Source organism: Phaseolus vulgaris, chromosome 8 (genome assembly GCF_051622355.1).
Source record: "Phaseolus vulgaris cultivar YP4 chromosome 8, ASM5162235v1, whole genome shotgun sequence".
In the NCBI taxonomy this organism is placed as follows: domain Eukaryota; kingdom Viridiplantae; phylum Streptophyta; class Magnoliopsida; order Fabales; family Fabaceae; genus Phaseolus; species Phaseolus vulgaris.
In genome coordinates, this window is record NC_143505.1 from 54,140,852 (window position 1) to 54,162,664 (window position 21,813).

At 30.9% G+C, this 21,813-nt stretch overlaps 1 protein-coding gene, 1 long non-coding RNA gene and 1 pseudogene across 5 annotated transcripts; 2 read left to right on the forward strand and 1 right to left on the reverse strand.

Annotated features, from left to right (window-relative positions):
• Window positions 1-11,071: 11,071 nt before the first annotated feature.
• Window positions 11,072-15,981, forward strand: LOC137826801 (uncharacterized). Of its 2 annotated transcripts, none has more exons than XR_011083591.2 (4): window positions 11,072-11,333; window positions 15,082-15,216; window positions 15,300-15,445; window positions 15,560-15,981. It is a non-coding gene; the product is annotated as an uncharacterized LOC137826801 (long non-coding RNA). The 2 variants fall into 2 exon arrangements; XR_011083590.2 differs by having other exon boundaries at window positions 15,313-15,445.
• On the reverse strand, window positions 12,212-14,839 carry LOC150025663 (uncharacterized; annotated as a pseudogene).
• A 795-nt stretch (window positions 15,982-16,776) lies between the features above and the next one.
• On the forward strand, window positions 16,777-21,557 carry LOC137826345 (hydroxymethylglutaryl-CoA lyase, mitochondrial). 3 transcript variants are annotated; one of them, XM_068632279.2, is made up of 9 exons: window positions 16,777-16,979; window positions 17,770-17,961; window positions 18,098-18,299; window positions 18,486-18,665; window positions 18,966-19,046; window positions 19,116-19,279; window positions 19,513-19,649; window positions 19,872-19,987; window positions 21,118-21,557. In XM_068632279.2, the coding sequence occupies exons 2-9, from the start codon at window positions 17,795-17,797 to the stop codon at window positions 21,367-21,369; spliced, it is 1,299 nt and encodes a 432-aa protein (XP_068488380.1). In that variant the 5' UTR covers window positions 16,777-16,979; window positions 17,770-17,794; the 3' UTR covers window positions 21,370-21,557. The 3 variants fall into 3 exon arrangements, with proteins under 3 accessions (XP_068488380.1, XP_068488381.1, XP_090150552.1); XM_068632280.1 differs by having other exon boundaries at window positions 16,804-17,095; XM_090294426.1 differs by having other exon boundaries at window positions 16,826-16,979; window positions 18,103-18,299.
• The last annotated feature ends 256 nt before the right edge of the window (window positions 21,558-21,813 follow it).

The window sequence follows — 21,813 nt, forward strand, 5'->3', positions numbered from 1 at the left end:
ATCTAATTAGGTAGGAATACTAATGATGAGATTCTATCATTATTAAATTAATTACATATAATTGGGTCAATATCGTACAATACCGTACAATATTACATACAATAATTGCATATAATTTGATAATTAAAACACAACGAATATATATCTATTGGCTATGCCATTTGGAAAACATATCTCTTCTTGTTTCTTGTGCTTATACTTTTTTTCAAAAGTCTTATTCACTGAGAGATGTGTCATGGCGCATGAATTTCCTATTTATAATATTGTAGCTGAGTGTCAGTTGGAAGAATTGCCATGGGAATAGGTGGATCCCAGAGTTGATTACAACTTGCACTTATTCTCTTATGTGTATTGTTACATCACTTCATGTATAAGAATATATTAGGAGTTTCTATTTCCAAATTACAATCTAATTAGCTAGAAATATTAATCATGAGTTTCTATCATTATTAAATTAATTGCATATGAATAGGTACAATATCGTACAATATTACATACAATAATTGCATATAATTTCAAAATTATTATTTCCTTAATAATTAACTTGTATATTTCCATAGGTAGATGATTAAAAATTAAGACGATGAGAAAAGTTAAAAAGTCACCGACACTCATTAATTTTTAGGATGATTTATCTAATGAAAATACGAACTCCATGAACAAATAGTAATGTAAACCAAGTTAGCTTATAGAAAAAATCTGTGAACATTAATGCAAATCACTTAGGAATTACAAGAAAAAAAATACTTAATTTTTTCATCAACCACATTGGTTCTTACTAAGCCCATATTTCTTCAGTTTTGACATGATAAATCTACAAACACCTTGATAATCTTTCAAATGATAATGAAAAAAAATGTGTGATTAATAGATACCTGAAAAGAGTCACCAATTTCTCTTAACCGTATCTTCACTCCAAGACAGGTGGAAAAGTTTCTTCAGGTAAACGTGCCTTTTTATTCTTATCCTCTTCATTTTAATATTGGAAAAAATATTTTTGAACTTTAACTTTACGTAGGGAATTAAAGTTGCGATTCATTATAAGAATATATTCTATGTTTCTATTTGGATACCAGCATAATATAATAAATTAGTTAATAATTAATTATATAAAATGATTATGATAAAAGTAATGTAATATGAAAAGTTAACCTAACCTTTTCTTTATTTGTGTCCGCATTGTTGTCACTATAACACAGCAACGGATATATTTGCTGGCTATGCCATTTGGAAAACATATCTCTTCTTGTTTCTTGTGCTTATATTTTTTTTCAAAAGTCTTATTCACTGTGATCTCCCTGACGCATGAATTTCATATTTATAATATTGTAGTTGAGTGTCAGTTGGAAGAATTGTCATAGGAATAGGTGGATCCCGAGTTGATTACAAGTTGTACTTACAAAGACCCTAGATGTTTTTTATTCTCTTATGTGTACGGTTACATCATAAGAAATATATAGGGAGTTTCTCTTACCAAATTACAATCTAATTAGAAAGGAATACTAATCATGAGATGTACCGCCCTGGTAGTCGGAAGTGATGACGTGGCATCCAGCTACAGTATAGGCGTGTTGACAAGGCGCCAGGTTGGCGGAAGGGAAGGAAGTCGGGGGGCTCGTGAAGTCGCCAGTTATTAAGTTGGCGTGTTCCGATCTCCAGCATACCAGAATCGGCGATCACCGGGTTAAAGATGAAGTCGCCAGATGTAAACTCAGGCGACCTAGTGATTGGAGATCGCCAGAGCAAGCACATCGTCAGAGATGAAGGTGGGACAGATTATGAAGGCGGCCGGCGAGACCACAGGGAAGGTGTACGAAGGCACCCTAACTCGCCAGTTCCAGTAGAGATCGCGCTCCCAAGTTAGCTATGCACTGGGCAGTACCATGCATAAGTAACTTAGCAAAATGAGAGTAGAAGCAGCGCCCAAGTCAAGGAGGCTCCAGATGAAGGCACGTGTACGACTAGATGCGGGCCACGTGTCCAAGTCTGTAACTGCCAGGAGAGAGAAAGTAGCCAGGTATATAAGAGTTCTCAACGAACTTTATGAGGTACGCACGTTCAGATCACATTCTTTACGCTTGCGAGTTATAGAGCTTACTGTGAGAGAGAATTTGCACGGTTCCTGTTCTCTTAGTATTTGGTGATTTGGTCACTGACTTGGGCGTTGGAGTGCGATCGGCCGCAGCGGCGCCGTTCTGTTCCTTTGCAGGTTCTTGAGGTGGATCTCGAAGAAGAACGGAAGTTTGAAGCGGTGCGCACGTCGATCCTTTGATGAGGCAGTTTCCAGCGTTCCGGTCAACCGGCAGGATCATGATATTCTATCATTATTAAATTAATTGTATATAATTGGGTCAATATCGTACAATACCGTACAATATTACATACAATAATTCCATATAATTTGACCATTATTACACAGCAACGGATATATCTGTTGGCTATGCCATTTGGAAAACATATCTCTTCTTGTTTCTTGTGCTTATACTTTTTTTCAAAAGTCTTATTCACTGAGATGTGCCCTGGCGCATGAATTTCATATTTATAATATTTTAGCTGAGTGTCAGTTGGAAGAATTGCCATGGGAATAGGTGGATCCCAGAGTTGATTACAACTTGCACTTACAAATTCATGTATAAGAAATATATTAGGAGTTTCTCTTTCCAAATTACAATCTAATTAGCTAGAAATACTAATCATGAGTTTCTATCATTATTAAATTAATTGCATATAATTGGGTACAATATTGCATACAATAATTGCATATAATTTGATAATTATTATTTCCTTAATAATTAACTTGTATATTTCCATAGGTAGATGATTAAAAATTAAGATGATGAGAAAAGTTAAAAAGTCACCGACACTCATTAATTTTTAGGATGATTTATCTAATGAAAATACGAACTCCATGAACAAATAGTAATGTAAACCAAATTAGCTTATAGAAAAAATCTGTGAACATTAATGCAAATCAGTTAAGAATTACAAGAAAAAAAATACTTAATTTTTTCATCAACCACATTGGTTCTTACTAAGCCCATATTTCTTCAGTTTTGACATGATAAATCTACAAACACCTTCATAATCTTTCAAATGATAATGAAAAAAAATGTGTGATTAATAGATACCTGAAAAGAGTCACCAATTTCTCTGAACCGTATCTTCACTCCAAGACAGGTGGAAAAGTTTCTTCAGGTAAACGTGCCTTTTTATTCTTATCCTCTTCATTTTAATATTGGAAAAAGTATTTTTAAACTTTAACTTTACGTAGGGAATTAAAGTTGCGATTCATTATAAGAATATGTTCTATGTTTCTATTTGGATACCAGCATAATATAATAAATTAGTTAATAATTAATTATATAAAATGATTATGATAAAAGTAATGTAATATGAAAAGTTAACCTAACCTTTTCTTTATTTGTGTCCGCATTCTTGTCACTATAACACAACAACGGATATATTTGCTGGCTATGCCATTTGGAAAACATATCTCTTCTTGTTTCTTGTGTTTATACTTTTTTTCAAAAGTCTTATTCACTGAGATCTCCCTGACGCATGAATTTCATATTTATAATATTGTAGTTGAGTGTCAGTTGGAAGAATTGTCATGGGAATAGGTGGATCCCGAGTTGATTACAAGTTGTACTTACAAAGACCCTAGATGTTTTTTATTCTCTTATGTGTACGGTTACATCATAAGAAATATATATAGGGAGTTTCTCTTACCAAATTACAATCTAATTAGAAAGGAATACTAATCATGAGATTCTATCATTATTAAATTAATTTTATATAATTGGGTCAATATCGTACAATACCGCACAATATTACATACAATAATTTCATATAATTTGATAATTATAACACAGCAACGGATATATCTGTTGGCTATGCCATTTGGAAAACATATCTCTTCTTGTTCTTGTGCTTATACTTTTTTTCAAAAGTCTTATTCACTGAGATGTGCCCTGGCGCATGAATTTCATATTTATAATATTGTAGCTGAGATTCAGTTGGAAGAATTGCCATGGGAATAGGTGGATCCCAAAGTTGATTACAACTTGCACCAACAAAGATTCTAGATGTTTTTTATTCTCTTATGTGTACGATTACATCACTTCATGTATAACAAATATATAGGAGTTTCTCTTTCCAAATTACAATATAATTAGCTAGGTATATTAATCATGAGATTCTATCATTATTAAATTAATTGTATATAATTTGGTACAATATCGTACAATATTACATATAATAATTGCATATAATTTGATAATTATTATTTCCTTAATAATTAACTTGTATATTTCCAGATGATAAAAAATTAAGATTATGAAAAAAGTTAAAAAAGTCACATTGATCGAGACTCATTAATTTTTATGATGATTTATCTAATGAAAATTCGAACTCCATGAACAAATAGTAATGTAAACCAAATTAGCTTATAGAAAAAATTTGTGAACATTAATGCAAATCACTTAGGAATTACAGAAAAAAAAATACTTAATTTTTTCATCAACCACATTGGTTCTTACTAAGCCTATATTTCTTTAGTTTTGACATGATGAATCTACAAACACCTTCATAATCTTTCAAATTATAATAAAAAAAATGTGTAATTAATAGATACCTGAAAAGAGTCACCAATTTCTCTTAACCGTATCTTCACTCCAAGACAGGTGGAAAAGTTTCTTCAGGTAAACGTGCCTTTTTATTCTTATTCTCTTCATTTTTATATTGGAACAAGTATTTTTGAATTTTAACTTTAGGGAATTAATGTTGCGATTCATTATAAGAATATGTTCTCTGCTTCTATCTGGATACCTACATAATATATAAATTAGTTAATAATTAATTATATAAAATGATTATGATAAAAGTAATGTAATATGAAAAGTTAACCCAACCTTTTCTTTGTTTGTGTCCGTATTGTTGTCACTATAACACAGCAACGGATATATCTGATGGCTATGTCATTTGGAAAACATATTTCTTGTTTCTTTTGCTTATACTTTTTTTTTCCAAAAGTCTTATTCCTCTGGCGCATGAATTTCATATTTATAATATTGTAGTTGAGTGTCAGTTGAAAGAATTCCGAGTTGATTACAAGTTGTACTTGCAAAGACCCTAGATGTGTTTTTTATTCTCTTTTGTGTATGGTTACATCACTTCATGTAAGAAATATATAGGGAATTTCTCTTACCAATTTACAATCTAATTAGCTAGGAATACTAATCATGAGATTCTATCATTATTAAATTAATTGCATATAATTGGGTCAATATCGTACAAGATCGTACAATATTACATACAATAATTGCATATAATTTGATAATTATAACACAACAACGGATATATCTGTTGGCTATGCCATTTGGAAAACATACCCTAGATGTTTCTTATTCTGTTATGTGTATGGTTACATCACTTCATGTATAAGAAATATATATGAATATATATGGAGTTTCTTTCCAAATTACAATCTAATTAGCTAGGAATACTAATCATGAGATTCTATCATTATTAAATTAATTTTGCATATAATTGGGTACAATATCGTACAATATTACAATAATTGCATATAATTTGATAATTATAACACAACAACGGATATATTTGTTGGCTATGCCATTTGGAAAACATCCCCTAGATGTTTCTTATTCACTTATGTGTATGGTTACATCACTTTATGTATAAGAAATATATATGAATATATATGGAGTTTTTTTCCAAATTACAATCTAATTAGCTAGGAATACTAATCATGAGATTCTATCATTATTAAATTAATTTTGCATATAATTGGGTACAATATCGTACAATATTACAATAATTGCATATAATTTGATAATTATTATTTCCTTAATAATTAACTTGTATACTTCCATAGGTAGATGATTAAAAATTAAGATTACGAGAAAAGTTAAAAAAGTCACATTGATCGAGACTCATTAATATTTAGGATGATTTATCTAATGAAAATACAAAATCCATGAACAAATAGTATTGTAAACCAAATTTGCTTATAGAAAAAATCTGTGAACATTAATGCAAATTACTAAGGAATTACATTCAGAAAAAAATACTTTATTTTTTCATCAAGGTTCTTACTAAGTCCATATTTCTTCAGTTTTGACATGATGAATCTACAAACACCTTGATAATCTTTCAAATGATAATGAAAAAAAATGTGTGATTAATAGATACCTGAAACTTCACTCCAAGACAGGTGAAAAAGTTTCTTCAGATAAACGTGTCTTTTTATTCTTATTCTCTTCATTTTTTATATTAGAACAAGTATTTTTGAACTTTAACTTTACGTAGGGAATTAAAGTTGTGATTCATTATAAGAATATGTTTTCTGTTTATATCTGGATACCTGCATAATATAATAAATTAGATAATAATTAATGATATAAAATGATTGTGATAAAAGTAATGTAATATGAAAGGTTAATCTAACTTTTTTTTTATCCGCAGTGTTGTCACTATAACACAACAACAGATATATTTGTTGGTTATGCCATTTGGAAAACATATCTCTTCTGATTTTTTGTGTTTATACTTCTTTTATTTCAAAAGTCTTATTCACTGAAATGTCCCCTGGTGCATGAATTTCATATTACAAGTTGTACTTACAAAGACCCTAAATATTTCTTATTATCTTATGTGTATTACATCACTTCATGTATAAGAAATATAGAGAGAGTTTTCTTTCTAAATTACAATCTAATTAGCTCGAAATACTAATCCTGAGATTGTATCATTATTAAATTAATTACATATAATTGGATAAAATATTGTATAATATTATATACAATAATTATATATAATTTGATAATTATTATTTCCTTAATAATTAACTTGTATATTTCGATCATCAAATCAAATGCTATTAACTTGTATATTTCCATTTGTTATTTAGAGAGGATCGTTACCTCAGTGGAGAGAAGCAGTGCGGTCAAAGCAGGTCCAAACGTCGTCAAGGGTTTATGGAAGAGATAAACAGAGAAAAACAAGAAAGGTTTAGTGTTAGAAGAGAAATAGATCTTTGATTTTAGAGGTTTTAGGAATCAGGTTTTATTATATTCACCCAAATAATTATTCATATAATCTTATTCATCTTATGCATATTTTTAAATCAGTATAAAAAAATTAAATCAGATACTTCTTTATTTTAAATTCATTGTTTTTTTTATAAAAGGAACATTTTTAGTTTTATGGGAATATAAAGTTTGAAAAATAATTTTCTCACTTCTAATTTATCTTTAAAAAATAACAGGAAATTAAGTTTCCTAGTTTATAATATGAAAATATAAACCCTGATAAATATCTCTATTTCTAAATATAAGTGTGGTAGATTTCACTAAAGTATTCTTAACTTTAAAAAAATAATAAATTATTTATAAAAAATGAATATAGAGATTCTTAAAAATTAAATAGTGTAATGAAAGTTGTGAATAAGATTAAAAGTGATAAACTTCAGCCAAATCCACTAAGCATGTTCATTTGTAAATAACTTTCAACCCACTCCAATGACCTCTTTAATTTAAAAATAATAATAATCATTTATCCTTTTCAAAATTGTTTTTTTCACAAATATTCTAACATAAAATTACGGGTGATAAAAACAATACCACTTATATTTGAAAGAAAAAATAATAATTAAAAAATGCGAATATCTGTATTTAAATTTATAATAATTAAATGTCTTTAAAAAATGCGAGTATCTGTATTTTCTGAAGTTTAATTTATCTTTAAAAAATAAGAGGAAATCAAGTTTTATAATTTCAAAATATAATAATTAATATATATATATATATATATATAAATTACTTGATTTATAAATATTAATGAATAAACAATGTTTTTTCAAGAATTTACATAATTATAAAATTACAAGTGGTAAATAGAATGAGTTTTACTAATCAAATTTATTAAATACTTTTTTTCTGTCACGTACAAGTATAATTCATGTTCTTTCTCACGTAATATTAAGAAATCTCTTTTAATATTTAAATACTCAAGTATTATTTGATATTAAATTACTTCTAATTTTAAAAAACACTAAGTTAAATAATACAATAATTAACAATTGAATATTATGTACACATATTGTGATTCAATGAGTGAATTTAAACTTTGTTATTGCCTTTATTTTACATCTATTTCTTCTCTAGTATTTCTCAATATTTTTATTTGTGTAGGATTGATATGTATTTTATAATTTTATGTGTTATGTGATGAGGAGAGAGATTACAATAAAAATACACAAAAATTCCCTTCATCGTTTTTTTAATAGAAAATAAACAGGAATATACAATAATAATTTCAAGAAAATATTTATTTATTTTGTATTTTTAGGACTTAAAATTTGTTGAAATTATTTTATTTTATTTTAAGTTTGAGATTAATTGTATTTATAAATAACATAAAATTTGGCTACACTTACAAAATTATTAAAACCTAACTCTTTGAGTCAAAGAAAAGAAAAAAAAGGAAGGTTTTCCTTTCATATAGCCATTGAATTTTTTGTTAATAAAATTATATATATTTATCACCCTTAAATTTTAAAATATATAAAAATTGAAGAGTTATTCTAGAGCATCATTTCTTGGTGAGAGTTATTCTCATTACTTAGGATCTTATTTTGAAATATTAAGATTCAAGTGGTGACTCTTTATGACATTTAACTTGAAACGATGAATAAACTTCAAGTGACATGCAATGCTTCCATCTCATAATTCTTCTTCACCTTTTACATTTGATTTCTTCTATTATGTGTTCTTGTGTTGTTGTTATTATGCTCTTATATTTTGCATGTTTCATTATTTCCTTATTTATTTGTTTTGTTCTTTATTAATATTAATATATGTTGTTCTCGTGTTAATGGAATAATTAGCTGAAGCCTCTAATGAATTCAATTCATAATAAAGGCAAAGATGAGATTCTAATTATGATATATAAACTTCTTACTATTATATGCTTCTATATTACTTAAGCTTCTAATTTAAAGAAGTATTCTATCACTAAGTCATTTATTTTCTAAAAAATATTAAGGGGTTCCAATTACAGAATTTAAAAACAAATATATATTTTTAAGTTAACATATTTTAAATTATGTAATTTGGAATATGTTTCATAATCTAAAATATGTTCTTAGATTATATAATTTAAAATATATTTTTATATCTAGAATTATATCTAGATTATACTATATAGAATATATATCGTGCTAACTTAAAACATTTATTGGCACGTGCAATTCATAATTTTCCATTCAATGAAGAATTTAGACTTTTCCACACCTACAATATACAAGAAAAAATTAACATAAAACTTTAAAAGTGTACGCATCTTATCATCTACTTTTAAAATTCAGCCTATTTTACCTTTTAGTTCTATTATATGTCTAATATTAGGATAAATTAAAAATAAACTAATTGTAATTGGCAATTGTACAAAATGCAAGAAAATTGAAAATTCTAACGATAAAATGATCGAAAATCAAACTTAAATTATAAAATTTGTAAAACGTTATAATTGAGTAGTAAAATATGTCATTTAACCTATATTTTTCCCCCTTGAGGTAAGAATTCAAACCCCATTTGTTATTCTTTTAACTCAAAAGATTTTATGAATAATCAATAAGATATTTTTATAAACACATCTAAACAATATAAATTCTTAGAGAATAAGGCAAATTAGAATAAGCTAGATTGATAAGCTCTCCACATGAGGCCTTGTTTTATTTATCACTTATTATTCAATACTTTAATAATTCATTATGCTGTATTCAGTGTGAACCTATTACTACTACAATTATTTTTTGCAGAAAAGCAAACAATGGACTAAGCAGCCAACTGTGAATTAAATGTTTGTAAATTGTTCATTAAACTTGAGTATATAAAAAGTACATGAACAAAAGTTAAACGTAAAAGCATCTGAGATTGTTTAAGAAAACTGAAGAATCTTCTTGATGAAGTAAATAAAAAGTTTGAAAAGGGACCAATTCATTTAACATCTCGGGATACTTCAAATTTTCAAAAAGCAATGATGAAGTGGTGTATATCGGTGAGGTAGCTATACAGAAAACTCTGAATCCTTACAAGCTTCGTTATTCTTAAAAGTAAAAGCTAAAAACATACGCACTCAATTGCTAAGGTAGCTGCATATAAAACTATGGATCCTTAAAAATCTCTGCTATTCTTTAAAGTAATAGCGTAAGTACCAAATGCCAAGTCAAAACTTTTTTTCCTCTAACAAACAACGCTATTGTCTTCATAAATCAAGACAGCATTGAGCACACTCCTTTTCCTGCCTCCTGACCTACTTCTTATTTATAGTCACATTAAATTAATTTCTGCAGTTAAAAACCCTGTACATTAATTACTAGTAAGAGAACAATGAAGACAATGAAATTAAAAGAAACTTGATGAAAGTCTCATGTTTGATAGCTTCTGCTCTTATTTTGTTCTTTCTAAATGTCTATTTGATAGGCTCACCACTGAAGATTTCCCTCTAAAGAGTCTTGGCATTGTAGGAGCAGGTGAACTCTAAGGCAGCATTTGGTTCATGATTTATTCTCCATCCCCGAAAATCATTGATTAGAAACCAATTTTAGAGACTAAAAGTAATTAGTTACTATAGTGACAAAATTAGAGATATTTTAGATAGAGACTAAAAAAAATTGATTTCTAAATTAGTTTATATTATTGTTAAATGGTTTCTAAATTTGTATTTAATTAACTACCAAGGTTTTTTTACCAAATTTAGAAACAAAATAATTAGTAATTAAAACTTGGTAGCTAATTAGATTCCATCTAAAAACTACTTAACAGTAATATAAACTAATTTAGAAAAAAAAAATTGTTAATCTCCAAAATGGTATGCAATTTGATCAATATAACAACTAATTATTTTTTATCTCTCAAATTAATTTTTATTTAATAATTTATGCACAAAATCTTATAGTGGATGACACATTTGCAAATTTAGAATAAGATATGAAAAATTGCCAATAAAAGACTTATTGACAGAGGTATTTTATAAATTAGGATTCCCACAATCATTTCCACTAGAGAAAGGGGACGAGATCATTCCCATTCTGTCATGGGAATAGTTCTAAATTGTTAGAAATTGAGGAATAGTTCCACTTGGCACCCCATCATTCAGTATACCATCAACCAATAATTGAGTTGAAGCATTGGAAGGGAGAGATTATTAGTTCTTGGGTTTTCAGGTTTTCTGAGAATTTGAGATGGGATCTATTTTGGGAAAATGATGAAGTTTTCAAGAAAATTTATTTGAGATTGCAGAACAGAATGAAGGTGAGATTTTTCATTTTGGCTTTCGTTAATGTATATCAATGCAAATCTTGTTACATCATACTTGTTATCGTAAGGATATTATTAGTTCTGTTTAGCAAAGTTGAATTTGACACTCGAAGATTCTAAATACCCACTAGCACTGGGAAGGAGGTGAAAATTAGAGATCATACCATACCACAAGTATAGGTATCCATGATATATCATGATTTTGTAAAAGGTAATGGAGAAATAGAGAGAGATATAAATCATTCAAGCTGGATGAAAGAAATTAAAGAATGCATCAGATGTTATTTGTCATAGAAAGGTCTCTCTTAAGCTTAAAGGAAACTTTACTACAACCACAAATCAGTGGCTATTTATGTTCGAAAACAGCCTTTCCTGCAACCTCATGGATGGTATTTAGTTCCACATTGACTATGATACGATTGAAATGAAGTATATAACAGAGATGTAAACCTTATCTTATACATCAATTTTGTGGGGCTGAGAGGAGTGTAATTTAGTCTCATTGACTAGTGATATGGCTAAAACAAAGTATATAAGTACAAACCCCATCTTATAGGTTGGTTTTGAAGGGTTGAGTTAGGTCTAAATCCCATTTCTAAGACTTTTAATATTTATAGTACTGAAGGTCGCAACAAGGGCCAACAAGAGCATCGTAAGTTGGAAGAGTGTTCATACAAGATATGATTGAGAGTGGATATTAGAGAGAAAGTTGAAGTGTAATAGAATTAGAGAATAGTTGAAAGAAGTATTTCTACTCAAAAGTGAAAAATATTCTTGAACCCAACTGAATCAGAGATACAAGAAGTTTTTATACACTAAATCAGTTAGAGCTTAAGCACTCAACTCAACTCACTAGATAGATATTACATCATTCAAATATAGAGTTCTACAGGACTACAGCTGTAGAAAGAACACACGAAAAAAGAGAGTAAAACCACTCTAATAAAATGATACCTACCAGGAAAAGATGGTAAAATTGTTTTGAGCCTAAGATAGTTTAGACACATGTAAAAACGACCAATGACAGCACTAGTTAAGAGAGCTAATCTAATTGAAGATAGCCCAAAAATTGTAGATGTTGAGTTAAACCATTGGTTTTGAAAAAATACATTGCCATCTTTTGATCCATGTAACTGACTCCACAACATCACACAAAATATTCATACCATAAGAAACAAAAGAAAATGCATCCTTAAGAAAATATTGTTGCCAAAAGTATTTAAAACTCCCTTCACCAAATATGGTAGAACTCCTTAGCAGCCCAACTACTCAGATATTAATAATCACATATGGTAGGGAAAGTTTAAGAACTTACCATTGCATTTCTTGTTTACGGTATCTCATGGAGTATCTAGAACTAGAAGTACTATGTTTTTCACATTCAATTTCAGACATTTCCTCTTTTCCAGTATTATGTGCACAAACTGGCTCTATTGCTCCATCAATATCTTGCTGTTTTGTCATTTCTTGAGGAGTTTCATATCCAGCAATGCTTTTACTAGTACATGTGTCAACATCATGTCCCATCTACATGGTCAGTTGGCACTTTATTTTCTTCAACTCTTACACCAGTTATGTTCTTTGCATTTCGCATTTCACCAATTTTCTCTTCTCTTAAAATTTCAACTGATCCATCATTGCTTACATTTTCCTTTTCTCTGCATGATGAATTTTGTTGCTGACTTCTTCCAAACGGAAGATTATTGGCTTCATTTGCATCCTCACCAACATGATCTTCTCTATTGTCTCTTCACACCTTGTCAACTGATCATCTTTGTTGTTTTTTACATGAATATGTTCACACTCACTACTCTTTCTTGAAAAACAATGTTCTTGCGTACGAAATTCATAAAGAAGACTGTCAGCAGCTTGACTCATTTTACCTTTACTAATAAAGATGGCTAATTCCTTCCTTGCCAAGGAAGCTTTTTCCTTAGCTTCAACATATTCTGAAATAGTGCGAGAATATGCACAAAATGGGAAAAAAAGTTGCCCTTTGCATCCAATTGTGCAGATGCACCTAGACAGTCTTCATGCACCATCAATGGACAAGTAGTTGTTTTACAAGCCAGTAATTGACCACCTTGATTACACTTCATGCAAAGATTTTGTTTATTAGTTCATTCATTTCTGAGAAATCTTGATCAACTGTGAAGTGGGAGCACAGGAATTCATGCTTTTTTGCTTCAAGACATTTTTTTTCGTTGTGATATCCATCACTATCACTTGATAACTCTGCTCCACAACCAATAACTGCACCAACTATATTTTATCACAAACAACTGGCTCCTGGGAGAGATTTAAAGCTGCGATATCTGGTTCTGTCTGTTTGGGTTGCTGTAGATTAATTATTTGCTGATTTTTTTCTGCCTTAGCATCATTTGTTGGAATGGTAGTTGTCGTACCAAGACAACATTCAGTAACCACTGGTTGGATGACATTTACATCAGAAATTGGTAATTGATCACTTTCATTACACTTCAAACAAAGATTTTGTTCTGCCTGCTTTTCCATTTCAAGGCTAATTTTTTCACCTTGATACACAATATCACCTGATTTATCTACCCCACAACCATTCCCAGTATGATCTGGAGCTTTAACACCAGCAATTTGCTGCTGTGGGTCATTTGGATCTTTGAGTTGTAAATCTTTTTCGTGTTTAGACCTAGGTTTACCTCCGGAAATCTCAAGCTGGATTCCATCTGCGAGTGCAACATGTGGAATTGACTCAACCTGCAGTTGCTGAGAATTTTCAGCACCAAATGTAGGTTGAAGCATCAAAGCATCATTAAAAGGAGTATTTGATTCATCACGGGGAACTTCAATATGGCTGCTAGGTTGGCACAATTTTGAAACAGTGCATTCATTGGGTATATCCTCTGAGGACCCACCACCCAGAGTTTCTTTGTTATTATTTTCTACATGATGCTCTCCTCGTTCAGAAACTAGAAGAATTCTTTCAGTTAAATGTTCTGACACTTCCTGTCTGAGTTGAGAAACTGGCTTCTCTTTCTTAGACTCAAAACTTGTAGATGCAGAAAATTTAACCCTCTTTGAAGTTCTACAGAAATCATCACATTCATTTAGACAGACTTGCTTTCCACCAAAGTGTTCTGTAAGATAATCATCAGCTGAGTAAACCCTACTCCTCATGGAGGGTGAAGAATTATTATCAAGAAAGTGTTCTTCGGAAGTTTCATTCCCATTCTCTAAAGTTAAGGACACTGAGATATCTTTTCCTACCATATTTTCAGTATTGGTGGAGTTCCCAACTTCCTTAGCTGAATGATCATCACGTTTGACATCATTTACAATAACTGAATAACCATTATTCTGAGGAAATAATCCACTCCTTTCTTTCAAGTAATCAGTATGAGGACGAGTACCTTCCAAGATTGTTTGTCTCAGCTATTCAGGATTAGGAAAAGAAACAGATCATAGAAAATTGGGATGAAAATGTACAAATCTCATACAGGAGAGTTCTCAAAGGACACTTCCATTAGGGAATCCCTTAATTGATCTACCGGTTCTGATCAGACTCCGCCGCAACTTGACATTGGGACCATACAAAAGAAAGGGGCACTTTGTACAATCAAAGTTTGGGTTTCAACTGCAAGAAAATGAAACATCATAATATTCCCAGTTAATATAATACATGAAAAACCAAGGATCTTATGTACTCTATGTTACTGTTGTTTATTCCTATATATGTTGCTGATATTGTTTATTATATTATATGCAGTGCTTGTCTGATGGTTTAGGCTCAAATATCCTCACATGGCCATTGGTGTTCTGGCCTCATCAACTCTGATCCTCTACTTTGATGATATTACAGCACAAGATGTTTACTACTCTATTGTTTCAAGAGATTTTTAGAGTAATTTATCATATTTTGGTTTTTTTTTTATTTGTTTAATCTACCATCAAATATATGACAAAATAATGTGACTTGATGATCAGTTGGTATATGCAGGAAGCCAGTGAAACATTCTACCAGACTATATTGAAGCCAGTGAAATTGACAAAATAGCTTCTCAGCCAAAGGGTTTTTCCCTTCTTAGCTAGAGATAGTCTGTATAAGCATCGTTGCTTGAACCTTATTCCAGGTAAGAGGTCTTGGTTTAGAGTTTCTCATTATGGTAATAGATCAACCCTTATTTGTTCTTTATTTGCATGATAACATAGGTTTGAATATTACTTTGCATGCTTTTGTGGTGCAGTATACTGGAATGATGTTACTTGAGGAAATTACCTCAATTTTCCTCATCACTCCATACGGATAAGCCAATTCAGCAGAAATCAAAGTCATCATGATGTTGGGAGAGGACAATTTAGCCCTGGAGATTACTGATACAAGCATTCTTCATCAAGGCGTAGTGGCATAAATGAATATAACATGTATATTATGAAAAACATATAGTTTTAGGAATTAATGGATGAATGGTCAAGTGATGAAATAAATGCAATGGTCAAGTTCGAGCAAATTCTTTTGCTAATTTAATTTCTGAGGTTTATTGAATTATACAAATCTTATTTTCATTTTTAGTTACTACTGTTGTAAGTATATTGAAGCTAAGCACGAGTAATGTTAGTTCTATTTTTTATGAGAATAAATTTTGAAATAAATTATTTAGTCTTAATAGTGAGTTTTTGTATTTTATTTATAAACAATATATAAATTATACCATAATTTTATTAACAAATTTAGGTACACTACTATTATTTTTGCCACACTTGATTAATATCTCATCATAAAATTCGGATTCAACTTTCGGCGGTGAAATTTATTTTATCAAAATTAAATTCTTTTTTTAATTTTGCTCATGTTATGTTACGTCATATCATGATAGTGAAGTATGGGAAAACCTTGTTATTTCTAACGCCGACACTATTAAACATCTTTAAAAAAATAGATTCATTTTAGAATATTATTAACATTTAAGAAATCTATAATCAAATGTAACGTAAAAAAAAAAGGAAGACATGACTTTATTGAAATTACTAAAATAAAACTAAACGGAGAATATGGATTAGTTATATACATAATGAGAAAAATCAATCATATCTAAAATAATTTATTAATGAAGAAGGATTTTTTTAAAGAGGGTGACATAATTTTTTCACTCAATATATGCATATGGTTGTGAAAATATAAACAAAGTATGTTTAGATAATTTTCTCAAAAAAAAAAATTTAAAGAGAAAAAAAATTAAACTTTGGTGTAAATTTGTTGTAGTTTAGCAAAGTAGTTCCACTTTTAAGTTTCAAGTGTGTATAAAGTTTTCTCATTCATAAGAATTGTATTGAAGTGAAGGAAGATTGTGACCTATGAAGTATATTTGTGTTTTGTAAAAGAAAAAAAATAAGTTTTCAAAGCAATTATTTGTAGCACATAGACACCTTTGATTATTTTAAAATCTTAGTAACCTAACTTAACAAGTGACCTAACTACCAACTGAAAACTACTTCCACTTTCTCTCTCTTCATTGAATTCAAAATTAAACAAAAAGTCAATGTCAATTTACCTTTGTTCCTACTCTTCTTCTTCATCTACCTCCTCACCTCCTCTTCCTACCCTTCATAGTTTTTCTTCTTTCCATTCTCCCCAATTTCTTGGCTTTCCTCTCTACCCTTTTTCAGGTCTGTCTGCTTCCCATTTTCTATTTTCTTGCCTCTCATATGAACTTGCCAAACAAACCCTCAAATTAGAAGAAAAAACATAAATTTGTCTTCTTCTGGACTATTCATTGATCATGGTTGTTTTCCATTGAATGCCTTCTTTCAAAGTTTAGTTATTTATTTACTTTTTGTGGAATTGGGTTTCAAGTTTCTGCTGAGTTCTTGCTCTAGTTTTTTTAGTCAACTGTGATCAGCAGCAATTTAAATTCCTAAATGCATAGTTTATCTTCATGATCTTAGAAGGGATGCATTTTCTCATTCATACTCTGTTTCCATTTAAAAAGGTTTTGATTTGATGTTGTGATACTAAGAACAGAACAAGCAAATTTTTTATAACCTTAAGGCTGATGATTATTGATGACCTTTTTTGTGACAATGGATATCCTTGTTTGAATTGGTGGAAAATGGGCAATGCAAATCACTTCTGCAAAATGCGGAAAGGTTGTAAGTGGAAAGCAACTCCTTTACATTCCAACCACAAATCCTGTTTCTTATTATTGCACCAAAGCAAGTTGGAAGTGATTTTTTGCCCACTACAAAGAAATAGAGTTGAGGATTGAAAATTTAAGCATTTCTTCATTTATTTGTTGGAACAGTATTACTTGCCATTGACTCATTGTGTGAAGATAAATAGAAGCATGATATGCAAATGAAAATATGTCTCTCCTTTCTACCTAGAGATAGTGATAGCTAAGTTGGGTTTGAATAGGTTCTTCATACTCAGTACTTACTCTCTCATATCTTTTGCTAGCTCTCTTTTACCCATCCACTTCACCATGTCAAGTTTGGAGGAACCCCTTGGTCTTGACAAGTTGCCAAGCATGAACACCGTTGATAGGATTCAGAGGTTCTCATCTGGAGGTTGCCGTCCCAGAGTAGATAACTTGGGCATGGGAAACTGCTGGATTGAAGGACGAATTTGCAGCACATCTAACAGCTGCAAGTGAGTCATATACTGCAACTCATATTAGAGACTTGATACATTTTATTGCTCTATCATTCAACCTTTATCACTTTCATTGTATAGTATTTGATTTTTACCGGCCTACTATATCATAATACCTTGTATCTTTATGTAGTGAAGATGATGAAAAGTATACAGCAGAGACATTCCCATGGAAAAGACAAACAAGAGATTTGTGCCAAGATAACTGCTTCAGTCAGAATACTGTGACCAAAGGGAGAAAATCAATGAAATTTGGAATGACTGATGATTCATTCTCTGATAGCCAAAGCAGTCCAAAATGCCATACCAAAGATTTGCAAGGTTTGGCATATAAGGTAATTCAGTGGCCTTTTTTCTGCGTTCCAGTATTCTTTGTTCAACTTTTCAGCTACTAACTTTTGCCTCTTTGTGTTTCCAATTATGTAATATATTCTAAACACTCTGTTGTCAGTGTTTTATTACATTTCTTTTTCTGGTAATTAGGATATTTTCAATTTTAATTGGTTAATGGCATGATGCAGTTTCTGAACTGCATACCAAAGTTTGTAAAGATAGTAGAAGTTGGTCCAAGGGATGGATTACAAAATGAGAAGAACATTGTACCTACAGCTGTAAAGATTGAATTGATTCATAGACTAGCTTCTACTGGGTTATCTGTTATTGAGGCTACAAGTTTTGTGTCTCCCAAATGGGTCCCACAGGTACAACCGCTTTACCTTATTTGCTGTAAATTGATATTGATTTTTAAGAGTGTTGGGTGGAGTAAATTGGTTCCAAAGTGCCTGTATCTGAAATTAGTTCTCAATCTCATGGATCAACTGGTGTTTCCTATGGAAGCTTTTGAATGTCTTCTGTTGGATAAAAGCCATTCAATTGTACAATTTTTTAATATCTTTCATTGAGCAAAAGCTAGTTCAATTATAGAATTCTGAATGACTTCACAGTAGTTATCATTTTGCATTCCATCTGATTTTAAATCATTGTGTTTATTTATCTTATAGTTGGCTGATGCAAAGGATGTAATGCAAGCAGTACATAACTTAGGAAGCATCAGAATGCCAGTTCTGACCCCTAATTTAAAGGTACAAATATCTTGATAAACCATAAATCATATGATCTATATTCAGATCTCTGACCTGTTACATTTGTAGGGTTTTGAAGCTGCAATAGCTGCTGGTGCTAGAGAAGTTGCTGTTTTTGCATCAGCTTCTGAATCATTTTCAAAATCCAACATTAATTGTAGTATTGAAGAAAGCCTTTCTCGTTACCAAGCTGTTATTCGTGCTGCTAAACAACTCTCAATTCCTGTTCGAGGGTATGCCTTCTATTTTCTTCTATTATTCTAAGATTACATCATATTACTGTCTGCTGCTTCAATATCTGTATTGGGCAAAACAAAACCTTTCAAAAGGTGGCAAGATCAAGGTCTAGTAGCTGGATGATGAAAGTGACATATTGGTTGATATTTTAGATTTTTCTGACACAACATTCTTTTTCTTTTCTCTTATTCCATATGTCAATCAGTTTCTTTATATTGAAATGTGATAGGTATGTATCATGTGTTGTTGGATGCCCGGTAGAAGGACTAATCCATCCCTCAAAAGTGGCATATGTTGCTAAAGAACTATATGATATGGGTTGCTTTGAAATCTCCCTCGGTGACACAATTGGAGTTGGCACACCAGGTAACAAGTTAGATGAGTTCTGATCTTTGGAAGTTTAAGCCATCTATGTTTGATAGACAAGATTATCTATTATTGTAGACCTTTCTAAGTATGAACTTGATTAGGTTGATGAATGTAAAAACTAAGTGTCTTTTTTTTTTGTATTTTACTGAGAAATTGTTATTGGTTTGTGGTATATTATCCTGTACTTATATTGTGTCATATTCATTGTGTTGTGTTCAGGAAGTGTAGTTCCTATGCTTTTGGCTGTGATGGCTGTTGTTCCAATAGAGAAACTAGCTGTCCACTTCCATGACACTTATGGGCAATCCCTTCCAAATATACTTGTGTCCCTCCAAGTAAGTCATCAACTAAATTGCTTGGTAGGACCTTTGACTTGCTAGTCCTTGGTGTGTAAAACTTGCCATTTTAACTGTTTGAGAAAGAATAAATAATATATAACTAAAAATGATGTAAGCAAAATGAATACTATTGGAGATCGATTAGAGATAAAGACATTTATAATATATAAGTGAGTGCAAATTAGGGGTGGCAAAGTGGAGCGGGCCGTGCAGGCCCGCCCTCGGCCCGCTGAAAAAAACGCGGGGTGGGTTGCTTATTTCAACCCGCTGGCCCGCTTAGGCCCACCCCGCATAACCCGCAGCCTGCGCGGGCCAAGTGCGGGGCGGGGCGGATTGACCTACATAACCCGCATAACTTTAAAATGTATAATTTTTTTTTCTACACCCCCATATTTTCTTAATGTAGCCTCATATTTTACATTTCGAAATTTTTAATAACATCTTATTACGCATGTTTCATGAAAATAATATTATGAGACCATTTACCTAATGCATCTAAATAAAAAAAAATATATTTAAAAAATTAATTTTTTAATAAATATGTCTTATGCGGGCTGGGCCGCAAGCTCGCGGGCCAACCTTTATGCGAGGCGGGTCAGAAAAATCAGCCCGCAAATTTTATGCGGGGCGGGCCAACCCGCATTGCCACCCCTAGTGCAAACCTCATCTTATCAACCGAATTGATAAGGTTGAGGTAGGTTTAAAGTCTACTTCTTAATATAGTATTAGAGTCATTTAGAATCTATCATAATGAGAGTTTGTTGGGTTTATTATCGGACCACTCATAAATATATAGTCGTACGCACGAGTTAGAGAATCTCAACGTAAGCGGATGTATTGAAAATCTCACATCGACAAGAAGTTTAAAGTCCACTTTTTAATAAATACAAAGTAAATGCATGACAATTATAACAAACTAATGTTAGTCCAATGGTACATGGACCTCAACCTCATTACATACGTAACATGTTGGGTTATGATTGAACTATAGTGTAAAAAAGTTATTTATCTTGTTGTCATAAATAAATTTTTTTTCACATGCAACAATAGCATCCAAACATATCCAAAAAATGAATTCATTTTTTTTACACTCTGAACAAAAGGGATATTAATTTGTATCTGAGCAGATGGGGATTAGCATAGTGGATTCCTCAGTTGCTGGCCTTGGTGGGTGTCCATATGCTAAAGGAGCTTCAGGAAATGTTGCCACTGAAGATGTTGTGTACATGTTGAATGGAGTTGGTGTGAAAACCAATGTGGATCTTGGAAAACTTCTCTTGGCAGGTGACTTTATCAGCAGCCATTTGGGAAGGCCTTCAACTTCAAAAACTGCCATTGCCTTGAACCGAGTCACTAGTGATGCCTCCAAGATATCATGATTCATGCTCTTAAGTTTACCATGAAAAGGAATTTGCATTATCATGCTTCAAGTAGTGACACATGATCACTGCATACATGTTATGTTTCTTTGTTCTTCTGCATGCTACTTATGAGAGGAATAACATGTTCACTCTGTAATGACCCAACATATTTCTATTCTTAAAATGCAAAGTAAATAATTAAATTAGTCTTTGAAATTATATTTTAGGCTCTAAAATTAAAGAAAAGTAAAAACAAATATTTTTAAAAAAATTTAAATATATAATAAAAACGAAAATACAAACCAAACCATAGTATATATAAATAATAATTATCAACACAACTCATTTTTGTGGTTGATCAGTTCTAGAACACGAAATGGAAAGACTTGGCATAAGTAATTAAAATAATTAAATAAAAAAAGTATTATTTTAGGGTTGAGTTTAGAATATAAAATAGAAGGA

Coding starts and splice junctions, on each gene's coding strand:
- LOC137826345 (XM_068632279.2), top strand. CDS start 17,795: ATGTCAAGTTTGGAGGAACCCCTTGGTCTTGACAAGTTGCCAAGCATG. Junction 19,650..19,871: donor AATTGGAGTTGGCACACCAG/GTAACAAGTTAG, acceptor TGTTGTGTTCAG/GAAGTGTAGTTCCTATGCTT. Junction 19,988..21,117: donor ATATACTTGTGTCCCTCCAA/GTAAGTCATCAA, acceptor GTATCTGAGCAG/ATGGGGATTAGCATAGTGGA.